The sequence below is a fragment of the Taudactylus pleione genome, unplaced genomic scaffold (assembly GCF_031769625.1).
Source record: "Taudactylus pleione unplaced genomic scaffold, aTauple2 ptg000327l, whole genome shotgun sequence".
Taxonomy (NCBI): Eukaryota; Metazoa; Chordata; class Amphibia; order Anura; family Myobatrachidae; genus Taudactylus; species Taudactylus pleione.
Window position 1 is genome coordinate 5872993 of NW_028284728.1, and position 18753 is coordinate 5891745.

General features: G+C 46.7%; 1 protein-coding gene across 2 annotated transcripts in view; it reads right to left on the reverse strand.

Annotated features, from left to right (window-relative positions):
- Window positions 1-18753, reverse strand: part of DOP1B (DOP1 leucine zipper like protein B) — a 176758-nt gene that overhangs the window by 20858 nt on the left and 137147 nt on the right. For both annotated transcript variants that reach the window (XM_088443167.1, XM_088443166.1), the window contains exons 22-28: window positions 18070-18195; window positions 15326-15460; window positions 15179-15234; window positions 10980-11084; window positions 10492-10558; window positions 8777-8921; window positions 6994-7079 (exon numbers count right to left, since the gene is read on the reverse strand). In XM_088443167.1, coding sequence (XP_088299293.1) covers window positions 6994-7079; window positions 8777-8921; window positions 10492-10558; window positions 10980-11084; window positions 15179-15234; window positions 15326-15460; window positions 18070-18195 — 720 coding nt within the window. The remainder of the gene's footprint in view (window positions 1-6993; window positions 7080-8776; window positions 8922-10491; window positions 10559-10979; window positions 11085-15178; window positions 15235-15325; window positions 15461-18069; window positions 18196-18753) is intronic.

The window sequence follows — 18753 nt, forward strand, 5'->3', positions numbered from 1 at the left end:
AAGGAGTACCCTGCAGGACCCCGAAGAACCACCGCCATGTCCCAAGGAGCCACAGGAGGCACGGAGGGAGGCTGGATTCGGAGAACACCTTGGAAAAAGTGTGAACATCTGGCAGTGTAGCGATCCGTCGCTGGAACCACACGGACAGCGCGGACACATGCACCTTCAGGGAGGTAAGGCGTAAGCCTAGGACCAAACCTGATTGAAGAAATTCCAAGATCCTAGAAACTCGGAACACCTGAGGATCATAGTTTCTGGACTCACACCCCTGAAAGAAAGTGCGCCACACCCTGTGGTAAATCCGTGCGGAAGCAGGCTTGTGTGCCCTGAGCATGGTACTAATAACCGAACCCGAGAAGCCCAGAGACCTTAAGATGGCTGTCTCAAGAGCCACGCCATCAAAGACAGCTGACCTAGATCCGGGTAAAAGGCTGGGCCCCTGACACAACAGGTCCCGACGCCGAGGAAGAAGATACGGAGCGTCAATGGAGAGGCTCCTCAGATCGGAGTACCAAAAACGTCTGGGCCATACTGGAGCCACCAGCAAGAGCGTGCCACCGTCCTGCTTGAATTTCCGCAGGACCCGAGGCAGCAGGGATATCGGAGGAAATAGATACGCCAGTTGAAACGTCCATTTCACCGACAGTGCGTCCACCAGACTTGCGCTTGCGTCTCTTGTCCTTGACCCCTACACGGGCAACTTGTGATTGTGACGGGAGGCCATCAAGTCCAGCTCCGGCAGCCCCCATCTGTCTACGAGCAGCTGAAACACCTCTGGGTGAAGCGACCATTCCCCGGGATGCACGTCGTGACGGCTGAGGAAGTCCGCCTCCCAATTGAGGACTCCAGGGATGAAGACCGCCGAGATTGCTGGAATGTGGCACTCCACCCAAGTAAGGATGCGAGACACCTCCGACATCGCAGCCCAACTGCGAGTTCCTCCCTGGTGGTTGATGTACGCCACTGTGGTGGCGTTGTCGGACTGAACTTGAACCGCCCTTCCTTGAAGTGCGGTGCCGGACGACTGCAGGGCCCTGTACACCGCCCGCAGTTCCAGGATGTTGATGGGGAGAAGTGCTTCTTCCGCAGTCCAAAGTCCCTGAAGTGACAACGAGCCTGTCACTGTCCCCCAACCCCGGAGACTGGCATCTGTTGTGAGCAGAACCCAGTCCGGGATTCAAAAGGGGCGCCCCTCGACCAGATGGGCTGTCTGATGCCACCAAGCCATAGACTGCCGAACCTCCGGGGACAACACCAGCATCTGAGAGCAGATCCGGTGAGGTAACCAGTTCCATTCTGAAAGAATCAGCCCCTGCAGGGGCCGTGAATGGAACTGGGCAAATTCCACCATGTCGAATGCTGACACCATGGACCCCAGAACTCTCATTGCCGAATGGACTGACAGGCGGCAACTGCTCAGGCAACTGTATATCTGCAGCTGTAGGGAGGAGACCTTTTCCGGAGTCAGGAAGATCCTTTGCTGACTAGAATCTAGCAGGGCTCCCAAATGAACCATCCTCTGTGATGGAATCAGGGAGGACTTTCTCCAATTTATCAACCACCCGTGCGCTTGCAGACAAGCGATCGTCAGGTGGAGATGTTGAAGCAGTACCTCCGGAGAGCTCGCCAGCAAAAGAAGATCGTCTAGATACGGCAGCAGCCGTACATTTTGGCTCCGAAGATCTGCGGCCATGATCGCCATCACTTTGGTGAATACCCTTGGTGCCGTGGAGAGGCCAAAGGGTAGCACCTGAAACGGATAGTGATGCTGCAGGATAGCGAACCTCAGATACCGCTGGTGCAAAGGTGCTATCGGAACATGGTGGTAGGCGTCCTGGATATCTAGGGAGACCATGTAATCCCCAGGTTCCATCGCCAGAATGATGGAACATAACGTTTCCATCCTGAATTTGGGAACTCTGAGGAATTTGTTCAGAGACTTCAAATTGAAGATAGGGCGATGAGAACCATTGGATTTCTGCACCAGAACAGAGTAGAGTAGTACCCCGTCCCTGTTGTGATTGAGGAACGAAACAATGACCCTTGCTTTCAACAAGGACTCTATAGCTTTCTGAAACTGCAAAGCCTTGGTTTTGTCCTGAAAAGGACTCATGCAGAAAAACTGGTGGGGCGGTCTGTGCCGAAAAGACAGGGCGTACCCCTGGGAGACCACTTCTCGAACCCAGGCATCCATGGTGGTATTGTGCCAGCACTGGGCAAATTGAAGAAGTCGGCCTCCCACTATGGGGTCCCCCAGAGGGAGGCCCGTCTCATCAGGCACAAGGTTTATCTTCCTGCTTGGAAGAAGGTGCCTGGCACTCCAGGCCTGCTTCTTGGGCTTAGAGGGGGTCTTGGTCGCCAACTGCCTTGGGAAGGACTGACCTTTGGCCTTGCCCTGAACCCGAAAGGACCGAAAAGCGGAGCTCCGCACCTTAGCAGGTGCTGAAACCGAAGGGAGGAAGACTGATTTAGATTTAGCCAGAGTATCCACTATTTTGTCCAATTCTGGACCAAATAGCAACTCCCCATTAAAAGGTAAAGCCTCCATGCCCTTTTTAGAGTCCGCGTCAGCTCTCCAGGATCGCAGCCACAAGGACCGATGCGCAGACACAGCTGCAGGCGAAACCCTGGATGTCAGCAGGCTGGCATCTAACGATGCTTCCCCAATATAGGAAGCCGCATCTCTCATCTGTCCTATTAACGCCCTCTGGATATCCGGAGCATCGTCTGGAAAGGTATCCTCTAGAGCGTTAGCCCAGCTCTCAATGGCTTTAGCCACCCAAGAGATGGCCATGGACGGACGGGACACTGCCCCAGAGAGGGAATAGATAGACTTTAAGCAAGTCTCCACTTTCCTGTCCATGGGATCCTTCAGAGAAGAGATAGACGGCAATGGCAACGTAGCGCTTTTAATTAAGCGAGTGACATGGGAATCCACCGCCGGTGGAGTTTCCCATTTCCTGCAATGAGCCTCAGGAAAAGGATAGTTGGATGCCAACCGTTTCTGTGGTTGGAATCTCTTACTGGGTAACTGCCAGGCCCCCGCCATGTGATCCGTCAATTGGTCAGACGGGAAAAACATTCGAAGTTACCTTCGACCTAGGAGCCGCCGTATCCTCCTCTATGTGAAGGATGGCCCGCACCGCCCTAACCAATGCCGGCAGATTAATGGAGGACAGTCTCCACCTCCTGGGCCACGGCATCCGAGTCAGTGTCCTCATGTACTTCTCTGTCATCTGAAGACACGTCCGTGTCCGTTAACTGCGTAGCCAGTGAAGCCGTAACGGGGCGCTTGGACGCCTTTGGGGGCATGTCACTATGTAACATCGGCTGAAAAGCAGAAGACGAAGCTGCCAGACTCTGAACAGAGCTGGAGAGTACATCCACCCAGGGTGGAGGAACCGCCTGAGGATACCCCTGAAAGGGCACTATGGACTGCTGCGTCAAGGAGGGAGACTGTACGTACACAGGCAACCCCGAATAAGGACCCACAGTCTGAGACCCGGAAGGAGACAGCAATAAATGCGGAATACCCGGGGAATGGGGGATGGTAGGCTGGGGCAACGCCCTAGTAGGGACTGCAGTCGGGACCGCTAAACGGTCCGCGATTGATGCCAGCACTTGCGAAAAAATCGCCCAAGGAGGATCCTGCGCCGTAGGGGGTCTAGAGGGGCCAGGTGCCAGCTGGCACCGCCCGCACAGACCATCCTGTGATAAATCCTCTATCAACCCCTGCAGAACAGCGTCTGCAGGAAAACAACACAGGAGCCACGGAGAGCTCAATCTCCTCATCAGACATGACACAGTAAATTTGCAATAAATATGTATCACCGAGAAGAGGTGAGGTGTATAACACCTGCGCACTCCCAAGTATGCAACACAAACAGCCCACAAAATGGTACTGAGTAGCACACCACATTATGTGACTGACTTCACAAATACTTAGATTTATATAAGTGAGGTACATAGAAAAACGCCCCTCCCCCACACACCTGCGGGCTGTAGGAGAAGGAAAGGGATAGGTATAAGATGACAGTCAGCAGAAAATTAGCACAGACAGGCAGCACTAGCAAAAGTCACATACCATGCAGGAAGAAAATACTCACTGCACCTTTAGCTACAATCAACCTCCCAGATTCAGTGTCTGGGAGGACTATAGCGCTGCGAACACCGTTCTTTCGCAGGGGAGAGGTACACAGGGGGACCGGTCCAAGCACCGCCTGTGAGATCTGCGTTTGCCACTGAGAAGATGGCCGCCGGAGAGCTCTGAGGAGGAGTGGCTGTAGGAGAAGCAGCTCAGCGACGCCAGCACGCATGAGAGAAGGCGCGCTGGGCTGAGGGTAGGAGCCGCTAAACCGGGGAAGGCTGCCTCCCCTGGCTAGTAATTAACCCCAAGGACGCTGGCTCCCTTCCAGCACTTATACCCTGGTGGTACAGCGGACACGCGGGGTATTCCTGAAGAGGGGGAGCCCGCCACCGCTACTAGTGCCGCCGGTCTGTTCCCAGAGACCGGCGGTGAGAGACTGCATTTTTCCAACGCACGCAGCGCGATGCGCTGCACGCGGCTTACCTGGCCCGTAGAATCCGGCAGCAGTCAGTGGGAGCTCCCGGAGCCACGCTAGTACTGACTCCGGGGTCCCGCTGCGATCCCCAGATCAGTACTGGCGTCGCAGCACAAGCGGGGTTGTTGGAGCGGCAGCGTGGACGTCCAGATGGACAGTCTGATGCTGCCGCTCTGAAGAGTAAAAATAAATGAACATCTTTTTAAAAATTAAAAATAAGCTTAGGGGCTGCTTATGCAGCCCCATTGCCCAGGGTGACCCGACTCCGGCCGGGCACCAACTAAAACTGAGGTGCCTGTGGCTCAGGGGCGGGGTATAGAGGAGGATGGACCCAAGTGCATCCTGGGAGCAGCAAAAGCTTTAACTGCGTGGTGCCCGTGGATCCAGATCCAGCTATACCCCCCCCCATGGTCAACCCTGTGGACTCCCTATGGACCCTGAAGTAGAAATAGTGTAGAGTAGTTGTACTATATTCTGCTCTGTAACAACACTGACAATACTAGAAAATGTTCCGTTACATTCCTATTGTAATGGATGGAACTTCAGGAGCCAAAGTTTGCATGCCTTCAGGTCTCAGATACAATGATTCGTCCCTCAGTGACATCACTGGTTCCTAGTGAACGTATAGGCTGTATGCTCCTGACAACTAGATCAGCCTAGATGGTGGTTGCCTCTATTATCTACAGGTGACAGAACCATCACCTTAGAAATGAAACGCAAACATTTGTTGAAGATCTAATATTCCTTGAAGAGCAAACAAAGTGTCATCACCATAGCTCATGCATAAGGGAGTGTCATTTTATAATGTACATGAAGCAATTTACTGAAGCTCCCTCTACTGATCAGTCCATAGCTGCTGTTATAGTAACCGATAAGTAGCAGCCTGCACTTTTAACAAAATCACAGGCTTCCTTTTGGTTACTATGAGAGCAGTCGTGGCCTGGTCACTACTAGAGGGAGCTTCATTAAGGCGAGACATTTCCTGCAGCTCTATAGTCTCTGGCAGGGGAGGGTTTGCTCCTCCATACTATAGTTCTGCTTCTTATCATGAAAATTTAAACAGCTGAATTATGCATCATGCATAGGAAATATAAGGCCTACATCAACACTATTGATAAGCTGCTTGTTGTGCATGGCAATTTTTTATAGACAGAATTAAAATAGTTGTACAAATATGAATGCGCTCTCAGCACGGAGCTAATTTCACTAGCAAAAGACTCTTATTTTCTATTACATAGGAAACAGACATCTCTGACATATTTGAAAGCGAAATGCGTCACTACTGTTAAACTGATGTACAGTCATTAAAATTGTAAATGTAAAGCACCGAGAATAAGCCATCAAAGTTAAGACTTTGTAGTGGCAAAACAGGGCACTGAGATATATGAGCCACTCAAATCACAGGGCGGAATTCAATTGTTTCTACCCGACGGAGCTATTCAATTGTTGCTCCTGTCGGGCGCGATCAGCTGCCAGCGCTCCATTTCAGCAACCCCAGCGGGGTACGAGCTGAAATGTGCAAAAAGTGACCTGTTTTGGGTGCCCAAACATCCCTTTTCGCGCCCAGCACTTTGGTCAGGGGTAGCTGCTTTACGCAACTAAACCCGACCACTTTGGGCGCGGTCAGCGTGAAAAACGGCAGCAATTGAATAGCGGCCCGCAATCTCCTGTCATTTTAGATGGGATATCCGGACCACGTAAACAATTGAATTCTGCCCTAAATATTTAAAGGTAAATTGTCATTCATCTAGCACAGGGGTGGGGAACCTTTTTTCTGCCGAGGGCCATTTTGATACATATAACATTATTTGCGGGCCACGCCCCCTCCATGTGATGTCACACGGGGGGTATACCACAATCGCCGGTGATTACAGCAATGCCCGGAGAATCCAGAGGATGCTCCGTGGAGCTGTAAGGGCAGCAGTGTGACCATCAGAATTGTCCTAAGGACTGCTGCATAGATTCTGGCTGCAGGGTGCGAGTCTAGGCAACCTGCTATACAGATGAGCCTAGCAGAAAAAAGCTCAAGGCCAGACCAAATGATTCCGGGGGGCCTTATACGGCCCCCGGGCCTGAGGTTTCCCATCCCTGATCTAGCAGAAGGACAGGGGAGACTCTCCAGGGTCTCAGGATCATTGCCTTCCATGGCTGACAGGATCATTTTGGAATTCAGCGCTGCTGGCTGAGACTGTGCGCTAAGAGTATCTATTTTTTGGCTTCTCGTGTGGCAGGACAATTAACCATTAATGTCTCAAGAATGGTGGGTGCTCAGACTTTATTGCTGGAGGAGGGGGAGGCTACCAATAAATGTAGGATAACACACAGATGTACAAATTATGGTTTCAGAGATGGTCGTGGTGTGAAGGATGGTCATGGTGTGAAGGAGAGGGGGCACAGATCATCACTTGGGCTGAGAGCGAACAGCACTCACCTCCGCGAGCATTGACAGAGCGTGAACACTGTAGACAGACGGAGCGGAGGCAGAAACCATGGACGACTGAGCTGCGGCATTATCCTCTGTAGGAGAAAGTGTACAGATCAATAACAACTCACAACACAGCGGCTATAGAACTACAGTATGTTCCTAATTCCTTATGATCAGCTGGGCCACTCCCTCTACTTCATTTATATTATATCCTGTATATTTTATATATCTTTTAACAAATTTTTTTATCACGGATTTATCAAAATTGTTTTCATTATAACACATGCTTATAGTCCACTACATTGAAATTTAAACGGTTCGGTTTTGGCTCGGATCTTCCCGCCAAGTTCAGCTCTCAGCTCGAGGCAAAATTAGCAGGACTAATAGTTTCAGCACTTGATTTAAATAGGAATTGTTTTTTATTTAGCAGGCTTATGTGTGGGAAAATGATTTTACCTTGCTTTCTAATTGCTTACTTAGCCGAGGTTATATATCAGTGCAGGATTACAAAAGACCAGTGCCCTCCAGTGGTTAAATTATAAATGGCAAGAATCGTGCTAGAATATATGAGCCTGTAGCAGGCACACATTTTATTTAATAAAAACATCAAAACAATTCCCTATCCTGTAGAGCTGTAACAGAGCACTTTCATGCCCTGTGCTGGCTGTTTACGACAATCGTGCACGGATATGAGTCTGGGGCCGGCACGTAAAACTGCTGGGTGCCTCTCCAAGCAGTATGGTGCCATTCTAAGCACCCCGACATAGGTGCCACCGGGTCAAGGAAGGCCTTGCACCCAAGACGGATGGTCTGGCCGCACACCCCTAGTTACGGCCCTGCACTCCTCGTTGTATCTTTGTTTTACTAAGTACTGGATTAATATTGCTTGTAGAATCTTTCAGTATAATGGAACTCATCAATCTCTACATAAACCTAAATTGTGCATTTAATACATTAATTTTGAGTTAAAATAGTTATCTCTTAACACTCAAAAGGGGACGGGTACGGGATCCCGACCAGCTCACAATGCCGATGCTTTAGGGTAAGTACTCCTAACCTAACTCTAGTGTCTAAACCAACCCTCTCTCCATGTACCCTAAATCTAACCTCCCCCTGCAGCCTAAACCTAACCATCTCCCTAGTGCCTAAAGCCCAACCCCAGTACTTACCTTTGGGATCCTGATAAGTGTCAGGATTCCAGCGTCGGGATTCTGACCGCCGGAATCCCAGCAGTTGGCATTCTGTCGGCATCCCCTCAAAAGCACTCCATTTGCTTACAAAGTTCTCCAAGCTCTGATACCGATCATACCGAAGGTATATTCATTTCAGTTCCAGCAGGATCTCAGTGGATGAGCCCACCACACCACTCGGTTACATTAGGAGCACCGGCTGCCCTATCTGTTGAGGTGGCCATTTTGTGAGCTGAACCAATACCAGTGAGAATGTTGCCTATCTATTTTTAGGCAACAAAGACGTCTCCGTTTGGCACTGCTTCTCAATCAGGGCTGCCATTAGTAAAACTGGAGAAATGTCCCTCTATCAGTAAGAATACAGTGCGCAAAGCAGAAGGGAGGCGCAGAGAAAATAATATTTAAAGTTGATTTGGTTAAAGCTGAGAGCGTCAGTTTTCCTTTTTACCCCAGGTGCTATAATGTCTACTTATGTCTCTGCACCGCTGTAGGAAAACAATGTACATTAAGAGTATTACATCTTTGGCAGATCCTATATTACATCAGAACTAGTAACACTACATTTTATTCTCATTTTACAGAATAAGCCATCATTTTACCATAAAGATCTTCATCAGCATCTGTGTCGTCCAAAGATACCTGCGGCTGGGCCTTAACTTCCAAATTCCTGCTCAGCCAGCTAGTCTGTTCTAGGGACGACCCGGCCACATTCCCCACCGCCTCCAGGATCTTCTGAGTCACTTCCTGAAATGATCAGACTCATTGTGATGAACGGGGACAGACTGACAAATGATATTCTTTATTACTGTGGTCATGGTCAATCCTAAAATCTGAAGGTGCTTTAGATAACATGACGTCCAGCAAATCACTGGGCTTTGATTCTGATATGCCTGGTGTAACTCATAGATGGGCAGACAACCCTAATCTGTAAACCAATAGTGCTTGACATGCCTCTGGCTAGAAAGGACCCTTTTTGGGGTCACCAGATTAGTGTATATTCCTTTTAGGAAACACAGTGGATTAAAGTATTCTCATAAAAAAAATTTTGCGTTCAATGATATATACATTACCCCATAAGGAATCTATTAGGATAATGCGCCTCCCCAAGGAATCAATATAATATAATCATGTTTCATATGCATAAGTGCTAAGTATCATACCAAACTCAACTGACTTAATTAGGGTAAAAATATTTATATAGCCTATTTCTAGAACTGTTCCTGGATGAACGACCATAAATGTCTGTAAAACCTATTAGCATACCACCAAATCTCACGATGTCACGGATAAGGCTTAAGGGCAAGAAAAAAACAAATTTGAAAACTGATGAATTTACTTTAGAAATGGTTAGTTTATGGTCACTAGTTTACTACTGAAAACAGTCCAAGCGCTCTCTCCTTGTCCTAGGTGGCGGTCTATTTGAAAGGAAAGAAATGCAGTGTTTCTTTTTCTGTGTTTTATTTCTGTTAATATAAAGAAGCTGTCTTGCACTGATATTTCCATACTGTATGTCAATTTTTTGTCGCCATTGATATTTCTGTATGACGATTATTTACTTTTGCATTTATATTTATCTATGTCAATTGGTCATCACCATTTCCATTTAATGAGCACTGTAACTTATTTTGTTATATTGCTCTCCTATTAATAACATTCTTCCATTGTGTTCTTAAATAATTTACATGTCAAGTAGGCTTGGTCTTTAGAAGGTTACATATGTGCACTGAATTTTTTTGTTGTACAATTTGTTTGCGATTGCTTTCTTTGGATACGTAAACGAGTAACTAAAGACTTCCTACATCAGCTTGAGCTTAATTTTAATGTTGGCAGGATGATGGGTGTAACAGTGCGGGTGCAATATAATTTTGGGTGTTTTATTTTGATTACCTCTTTCCCACCCACACAGTATGCCCATAAGGGTCTTGTCACAGCACTAAATTCTCTATTTCTGGTTCGATCTCACTTGTTCTCTCTCTTCGGGCTATATTTCTGTGAAGTGGCGGCTTACTTGGCAGGTTTGCAGTGAAAATTTAGAGAACCACTAACATTAAGGGCAAAGTCTGGCGTGCTTCACCCTAATGTTAGTGCTGCTTTAAATCTTCACTTCAAACTCACTGAAAAGCCTTTTGTAAGCCGCCGCTTTGTAAATATAGACTTTCCTGTCTCTAAATAACCTGGTCACAGCAGTTATCAGAATAACAGAGCCATTTATCATGTTCTACATTCCCCCAAGTTTTTAAACTAGTTTGGCCATTGCATTGGAAATGGTAAATATAGGTTTGTGCTATTTCAGATGGGATTTACTATATTTCACCTGAAGGTCCTTTTGATCTTTCTTGTTCTCTAGGTTCGGTGTCCTGGTTACAAAGTCATTCAGGATGCTGATGGGAGGAGACAAAGAGGTGGGTCTTAGAGGTGTTTTTGGAGAGGATTATGAGGCGAGCAGTGGAGTTAAGAATAGACTGAAGAAGGCAAAGCCGGAGATTGCAGTAGTCTAGGCGACAGATGATAAAGTGTAAGGGAGAACTTCTGTCCTTTATTATGTATAACTGTTACCTTAGGGATATACTGTAGTTGTTAGCTGCTCCATATGAATTTACTGCTATAGAACCATGCAGCCTAACTTGCCTCTGGCTTTATAAATCAGAAAATATTATGCACACATTCAATTAAAATAAACACGTCTTATACTTCTATCACGTGTTTCCAACATAGTACAAAGACACCACAGGTAATACATAACGGTACTGTATATGAGGGGATGAAAATAATATCAAAATCAGTAACAGTATTGGGAGCTACCTTAACAGCAGGAAAAATCCCGGTGGAGCCAGATTCAGCGGAACAGAGTCTTTAAGCAGCATCAGCAGCGGCTGGAAGTTTTCCTGCATGTCAGCTGGTGAGAGCCTGTAACAAGCATGCATTAGTATAGCAGGGACATTATAGCATAGTAACAAGCCATGAAATGCAGGCCAAGTATTGTTTCCGCTTGTGGGTGTGACCCCATATCCAGCAATTTACTCCCCTGGCACACCCAGCTCCCCCCATCTGACAGTACAAGCATTAGCACCTCCGCAACTCCATGCGCGGCCCCATATAAACAGCTTCACTTACGCAAAAGTAGTCACAAAACACACCATTTGCTCAATTAACAACTTATAAACAAAACGGAACTGCAATAAACCTGCCCTGGAGGAGACATTGCAACACCAGACCCGCGCTGCACAACTTCTGTGATATATTGTTGGACTCACATCATCAGGGGCCGCCATCTAGACTTCAATCAGTCACAAACACATCAAATAAAAGCAAAACCGCTCAACTATCACAGCAGGTAATCTCTCCTGAGTTTTCAGAAACTTATTGTAATTTGATCAATGAATAATTATTTATATAAATACTGAGGATTACATCCAGCAAATAGAACAAAGGCAGAAGTACTTCTCTAGGGTGTCTATATACAGAACCTGAACATATACAGAGGATTATATCCAGCACATATAGCAAGACCGTTGGCACCATTAGTTGGCACTACTTTCTTAAGTGGCAGCCGTTCTTCTCAACTGGGTAAAGATGCAATGCTCCGGCATTGCTTATGCAGAGTTTTGCTGTAACCTCTGCTGGAGTGTAGGTAGGTGCGGCCCTCTCTGTGCTCCCCCCGCCGCACCTGCTCTTCAGCTCCAGTGCTCCCCCAGAGAGGAAGTCCCCAGCCACGGACCTGTGGGTGGCCGGAAGATACCTATGGCCGATTGTTAGGGGTCGGATCCTGTGATCTTGCTCGCATTAGGACAAGGTTGCTGGATGTGCCCGGCTTACTGGCAGCTAAAACAAGTTGGGTGATCTGATACTGTAGCTCCAATCCTCGAGCCCTCATGCCTGGCACTGGAATATTTAGAATATTTCCTTCCCTCAACCTGGGAGGCTCATATGATGCTTTTCACTTCCCTGCACCCATCTCCATCTGCATCGGTTACCTCTGGGTTGATCTGTGTTCTCTGATCTCCCATCCAACACCTACTTGCGGATTTTGCCAGCACCTCCTGTACAAATTGCTCTAATATGCAATGTTGTATACTTACCAGGTCTTGGGCGCAACCGCAGTTGAGCTGTGAACTCCATGTAATCCTGCTGGGACCTATTCTGTGTTGCGTGACTTTGATCCAGTGGTGCTGGTCATATTTCCCTAAACCGATTACAAGTCCAAGGCCTCAGAGAGCTGTATGTTCCCAGTAATGTACCCGCCTGGCACGGTCAAAGGTAATGGAGCCAGAAGTCCTCCTCAATCCCATGTAGACTGCCTTCACCATCGTTTCAAACATTTGCAGGAGCAAATCTATGTCTGTGTTTTTTTTCGATAGATGTGTGAAGTCTCTGTATCCCAGTCTCTGGGTGTTTGATTCCACTACTCTCGCAGATCCACTCTCCCGAGGCTCAGGCCAGTGGACAGGCACTTTCAGTACTGCCTCCATTCCCGCAAGCTCATACTCTTTAGTGACAAGAAGTCCCAACATCAGCATCAATGCTGGAAAAACTGGCTGCAGAGTTACCGGAGTTCAGGCCCCTGGTTGGTCCTTGGATGGATGTTGCTGGAGTTCAGACCAAATCAGCATCTTCGTCTCTGGCAACATCGTCCCTCATTGAAGAGTTCGAAGTCCCACTTTGCCAGCAATACTTGAAAACATGTAGCTAGTCAGATCCATATACATTCTGAAACAGTACTCATCACTTTATCTATCTCTTTAGTTCCATCGGTTCTTCCCTTGTCTCGGAACACTAGGCTGTCCATCTCCATGAGCTGCCAGTTAGGCCGAGGTCTATCTTAATGTTTCCCAGCTTCTGGCGGGCACATACCACTGCTTAGACCTGATACTTGTAGAGTGCAACAAGATGTTACCCACGATCAGCTGCTCCTCCAAGTATGGTTCACAGCAGTCCATGCCTTTTACTAGTCCTTTTAGCATAGCACCACTAGCCAACCCAAGTATCTCTATTCTATCCACCCCAGAATTCCCCCGGTCCTCGGGGAATGGAAAGATGTCAGCCTACAGGTCCTAAGTGGGTTGGCATCAGCAAGTTTCTGATGATCTTGATAACAATGGGCAGTCACTTGGCAGATGATAGCACACATGTCCTGGGTTGATATAAATTAGATAACAGCTGAAAGTCTGCTGCACTGTGACCATTACTGTGGACTATGCTACTCAGGCCTAGGAGTGGAATAACACACGTCACAGTAATACAGAGACAGTGGGGTAGATGCACTAAGCCTCGGAGAGAGATAAAGTACCCATCACGCAGGCGTGTCGGTAGCGTTAAAACGCGGTTTTCAAGGCGTCCATAAATTAGCTGCTGTGTCCTTGCTGGCAGCAGGAGAGTCCTCTGTGTGTCTGCGGCACCTTAGACTTACTAAGAAGCCTGATGGCCGCCTGATCTGCGGTCAATGTTTTCCAAGTTTCTGGTTTTGTGTATGAGCGGCGGATGTGAGATGCTTTCAGAGGTATTTCCCATTAACCGCTAATGACGGGTGAGTCAATTAGCAAATTATTGCTATTGCGATCCGTGACATATAGCAGCTTCGATGGCATTTGCGTGCAGATCTGAATCAGGCCCACAGTACAGAGGACCCGATTCAGATCCGCATGCAAACCACCTCGTTACCTCCCCTAAACGCTGACGACCTGTCACCAACTTTGCGAGTGAATCATCTGTGCGATCGCAAAACAATCAATGCGCGTGCGCAGTGCGGCTTTCACACATGTGTAATGGCTAACAATCCCTCAAACTGCAAGCAGATCTGAAGAAGACCCAGAATGCCATCTGATTCACGCCCGCTCCACCCTGCTGTGTAATTGCATCTTGCCTGCGACAATGCTAGGGCAACTCTTTAGGCACCTGTTAAATTTTGCACAGCCCCCCGCCTTCCCTGTGTGTGGAGGCCCCATGGCGACCTCCCGAGCTGCCCTGCCTATAATCCAGCCCTGCCCGGCCGGCATAGCTTTCTGTAGAGTGCTGGGTACCCTGCTCTTGTCTCATATGTGTAACTCTGGCTCCAATCTCTGCAGTATAATGAAATAACTTCATATTTAAGAGTACGGCTCCAAGGCCTAAAAATAAATGAGGTCTGCTGTATAATACAATGCTAGTAGTTTATTTATTGAAAACTAAAAATGTGGGACAGACACTCAGAGATATGGCAGGATGCACTGAGAAAATTTGGTATAGGTTTCTGCGTAAACAAAGCTAATCTGACATATAGGAAAATGCGAGACAGAAAAGATCACCCTCTTTTGCAACCTTTAATGTGCCCCGGACTATGGTCAGACCACTATTACTTTTAAGAGGGAAGTAACAGTCCCAAACATTCCAATTCCTACTCTGATGTTCCTCCTCTTTGATGGGAAACATAGTAATGGAATTGACATTTACACATAAATTATTATTAGAAGTAAAACTATATAAATAAAGATACATGTTGAGACAATAAGTGGGCACAATATAATAATGTGTTAATGCCTTATACTGATAAAGGCAGGACCTGCGTATTTTATGGTGTGATAGTTAAGATGCTGTCTAGGAAGAGGATTAGTCAGTCAAGAGAGAGACATAGTGCCACCTACAGGCCATAGAACGCAACTTCACACCATTAAAAATGCACATTGAATAGAACATTAGAATACCTTAGGACCTTTGTGGCTAACCTTGACACTCCAGATGTTGTGGAACTACATATCCCAGCATGCACTGCTACTATTTTGCTATTAGGGCATTTTAAAACTGTGGCAAGGCATGCTGGGATATGTAGTTCCACAACATCTGGAGTGTCAAGGTTAGCCACCACTGCCTTAGGATAATGTCCCCTTTAAGAGTAGATAACATTAGATATTAACTGTCAGTTGTTTAGGTGCATAATTTAACCAAATACACCTACTGCTTCAGTAACCACACACTGACTGTTAGGTGGCTGAAGACATACACAAGTACATTTTTCCTGGACTTGTTACCTTTGTATAAACGCATAGCTGAACTGCAGCATTGGGATGTCCACTAATGACGACTTCTAAAGAAATAAAAAAAAGAAACAAATGAAATGAGGGCAGTGGGGTAAATGAACATTAGAAATGAGAAGAGTGACTCTACACCAGTAATACCTCGTCTCCCTTTATCTGTGGCGGCTTCTTAACCACCTCCTTCACCAGCTGCAATATCGCGTCTGTCTTCAGGGTCTTCAGAGCGCACACAAGGTCAACCAGCGTCATCTGGGACTCACTGGGCACCGGCACGATCTGCAGGAAGTATCAGGGAAGGAACCAGCTTTGTCTTACAGTCATATCAGGACACAGACAACCACAGACTCTGCTGTTCAATATCCTTATTGATAAGACCCCATGCACGTTTCCAATACTGTCCTCATTTATAGGACCCCATGCACGTTTCCAATACTGTCCTCATTTATAGGACCCCATGCACGCTTCCAATACTGTCCTTACTTATAGGACCCAATGCACGCTTCCAATATTATCCTTATTTATAGGACTCAATGCACGAATCCAATATCCTTATTTATAGGACCCCATGCATGCTTCCAATACTGTCCTCATTTATAGGACCCAATGCACGCTTCCAATACTGTCCTTACTTATAGGACCCAATGCACGCTTCCAATACTGTCCTTACTTATAGGACCCAATGCACGCTTCCAATACTGTCATTACTTATAGGACACAATGCACGCTTCCAATACTGTCCTTACTTATAGGACCCAATGCACGCTTCCAATACTGTCCTTACTTATTGGACCCAATGCACGCTTCCAATACTGGCCTTACTTATAGGACCCAATGCACGCTTCCAATACTATCCTTACTTATAGGACCCAATACACGCTTCCAATACTGTCCTTATATATAGGACCCAATGCACGCTTCCAATAATATCCTCATTTATAGGACCCCATGCACGCTTCCAATACTGTCCTTAATTATAGGACCCAATGCACGCTTCCAATACTGTCCATACTTATAGGACCCCATGCACGCTTCCATTACTGTCCTTACTTAAAGGACCCAATGCACGCTTCCAATACTGTCCTTACTTATAGGACCCAATGCACGCTTCCAATACTGTCCTTACTTATAAAACCCCATGCACGTTTCCAATACTGTCCTCAATTATAGGACCCCATGCACGTTTCCAATACTGTCCTCATTTATAGGACCCCATGCACGCTTCCAATACTGTCCTTACTTATAGGACCCAATGCACACTCCCAATACTGTCCTTACTTATAGGACCCAATGCACACTCCCAATACTGTCCTTACTTATAGGACCCAATGCACGCTTCCAATATTATCCTTATTTATAGAACCCAATGCAAGCTTCCAATATTATCCTTATTTATAGGACCCCATGTACTCTTCCAATACTGTCCTTATTTATAGGACCCCATGCACGCTTCCAATACTGTCCTTGCTTTTAGGACCCAATGCACGCTTCCAATACTGTCCTTACTTATAGGACCCAATGCACGCTTCCAATACTGTCATTATTTATAGGACCCAATGCACGCTTCCAATACTGTCCTTATTTATAGGACCCAATGCACGCTTCCAATAATATCCTCATTTATAGGACCCCATGCACGCTTCCAATACTGTCCTTAATTATAGGACCCAATGCACGCTTCCAATACTGTCCTTACTTAAAGAACCCAATGCACGCTTCCAATACTGTCTTTATTTATAGGACCCAATGCACACTCCCAATACTGTCCTTACTTATAGGACCCAATGCACGCTTCCAATACTGTCCTTACTTATAGGACCCAATGCGCGCTCCCAATACTGTCCTTACTTATAGGACGCAATGCACGCTTCTAATAATATCCTTATTTATAGGACCCAATGCACGCTTCCAATACTGTCCTTACTTATAGGACCCAATGCACGCTTCCAATACTGTCCTTACTTAAAGAACCCAATGCACGCTTCCAATACTGTCTTTATTTATAGGACCCAATGCACACTCCCAATACTGTCCTTACTTATAGGACCCAATGCACGCTTCCAATACTGTCCTTACTTATAGGACCCAATGCACGCTTCCAATACTGTCCTTACTTATAGGACCCAATGCACGCTTCCAATATTATCCTTACTTATAGGACCCAATGCACGCTTCCAATACTGTCCTTATTTATAGGACCCAATGCACGCTTCTAATAATATCCTTATTTATAGGACCCCATGCACGCTTCCAATACTGTCCTTAATTATAGGACCCAATGCACACTTCCAATACTGTCCTTACTTATAGAACCCGATGCACGCTTCCAATACTGTCCTTACTTATAGGACCCCATGCACGCTTCCATTACTGTCCTTACTTATAGGACCCAATGCACGCTTCCAATACTGTCCTTACTTATAGGACCCAATGCACACTTCCAATACTCAGGGCTGCCATCAGAAATTGTGGGGCCTGGGACTGTCAAAATAGGCAGTGCCCGCCCCTCCTCCCACTACCTGTACAACCCCCCTCCAACAATCTCCTTTCCCCTGCTACATACTAAGCTGTTATTTTAGTTTATACTTAAAGGCTGAAGTACCTGTTAAAAGTATATGAGGTAACCTTAAGGGCACTTTATGGGATGCATGAGAAATGTTACTACTGAGGGGCAGAACACCCTGCACACTACTACAGCCAACGCAGGGGGTCCCAAGAGCAGCTAATCCTGACAGATGGAAATGAATGCAGCATTGGGCCCAGAGTTATACACAGCAAGAAAGCACATTCACACTATTCTTTATACACCAATAAAGACGGATACTGGCCAGCGAGGCCCTTCCAAGACAGGAGCAATACGCATCATCTAACATACTGCTGTTCCTCACCTTGGCCTTACTCAGGGCCTTGTTGAACCTCTTCCTCTTCCAGACAGCAGCGACGGCTGCAATGAGCTGCACCCCCAGATGTACAGTCAGCGGGTTCAGGAAGTCCAAGATTTTCTGCTTCAGTGTCTGTAAGGATGCAGCAGAACATACTGTATGTGTTTGTTCCTAAAGCCTCTGTGGCATCACCGGGTCAGGGACACAATTCCAAATGTTATATTGTGGAGTCATCTTACTACTATGTATGAGGGGGACTAAAACCAACCTCCTACTAAGTGCTAACGTATAAATATGACAGTCAGATTCCTGATGCTGTCACACACTGTAGCATACAGGCAGTAACCTACAGAATTCTTCTTACTTTAACATTTTCCAACACAAACACGTTTCCAGATTGATCTCATTGTTTCAGATTGCATTTCCATGTTGCTACAACTAATAGCAGTAGACATATCAGCACAGAGCAGACTTCATACGCACTGCACTGACAAACCTGGGTTGACTCCCCGACCACCATCCCTCCAACATAAAGAAGTTATAGGTACCTTAATAAACTCACAGCCATCATAATTTTCTGTATCCCTGTAAACTCTACATTTGTTTATAGCCTAATACCAAGGAGAGATGTAGACTAAAAAACAGTATACGTTCGGGAAGTTGGCGGACGCAATGCTGACCGCCGGCTTC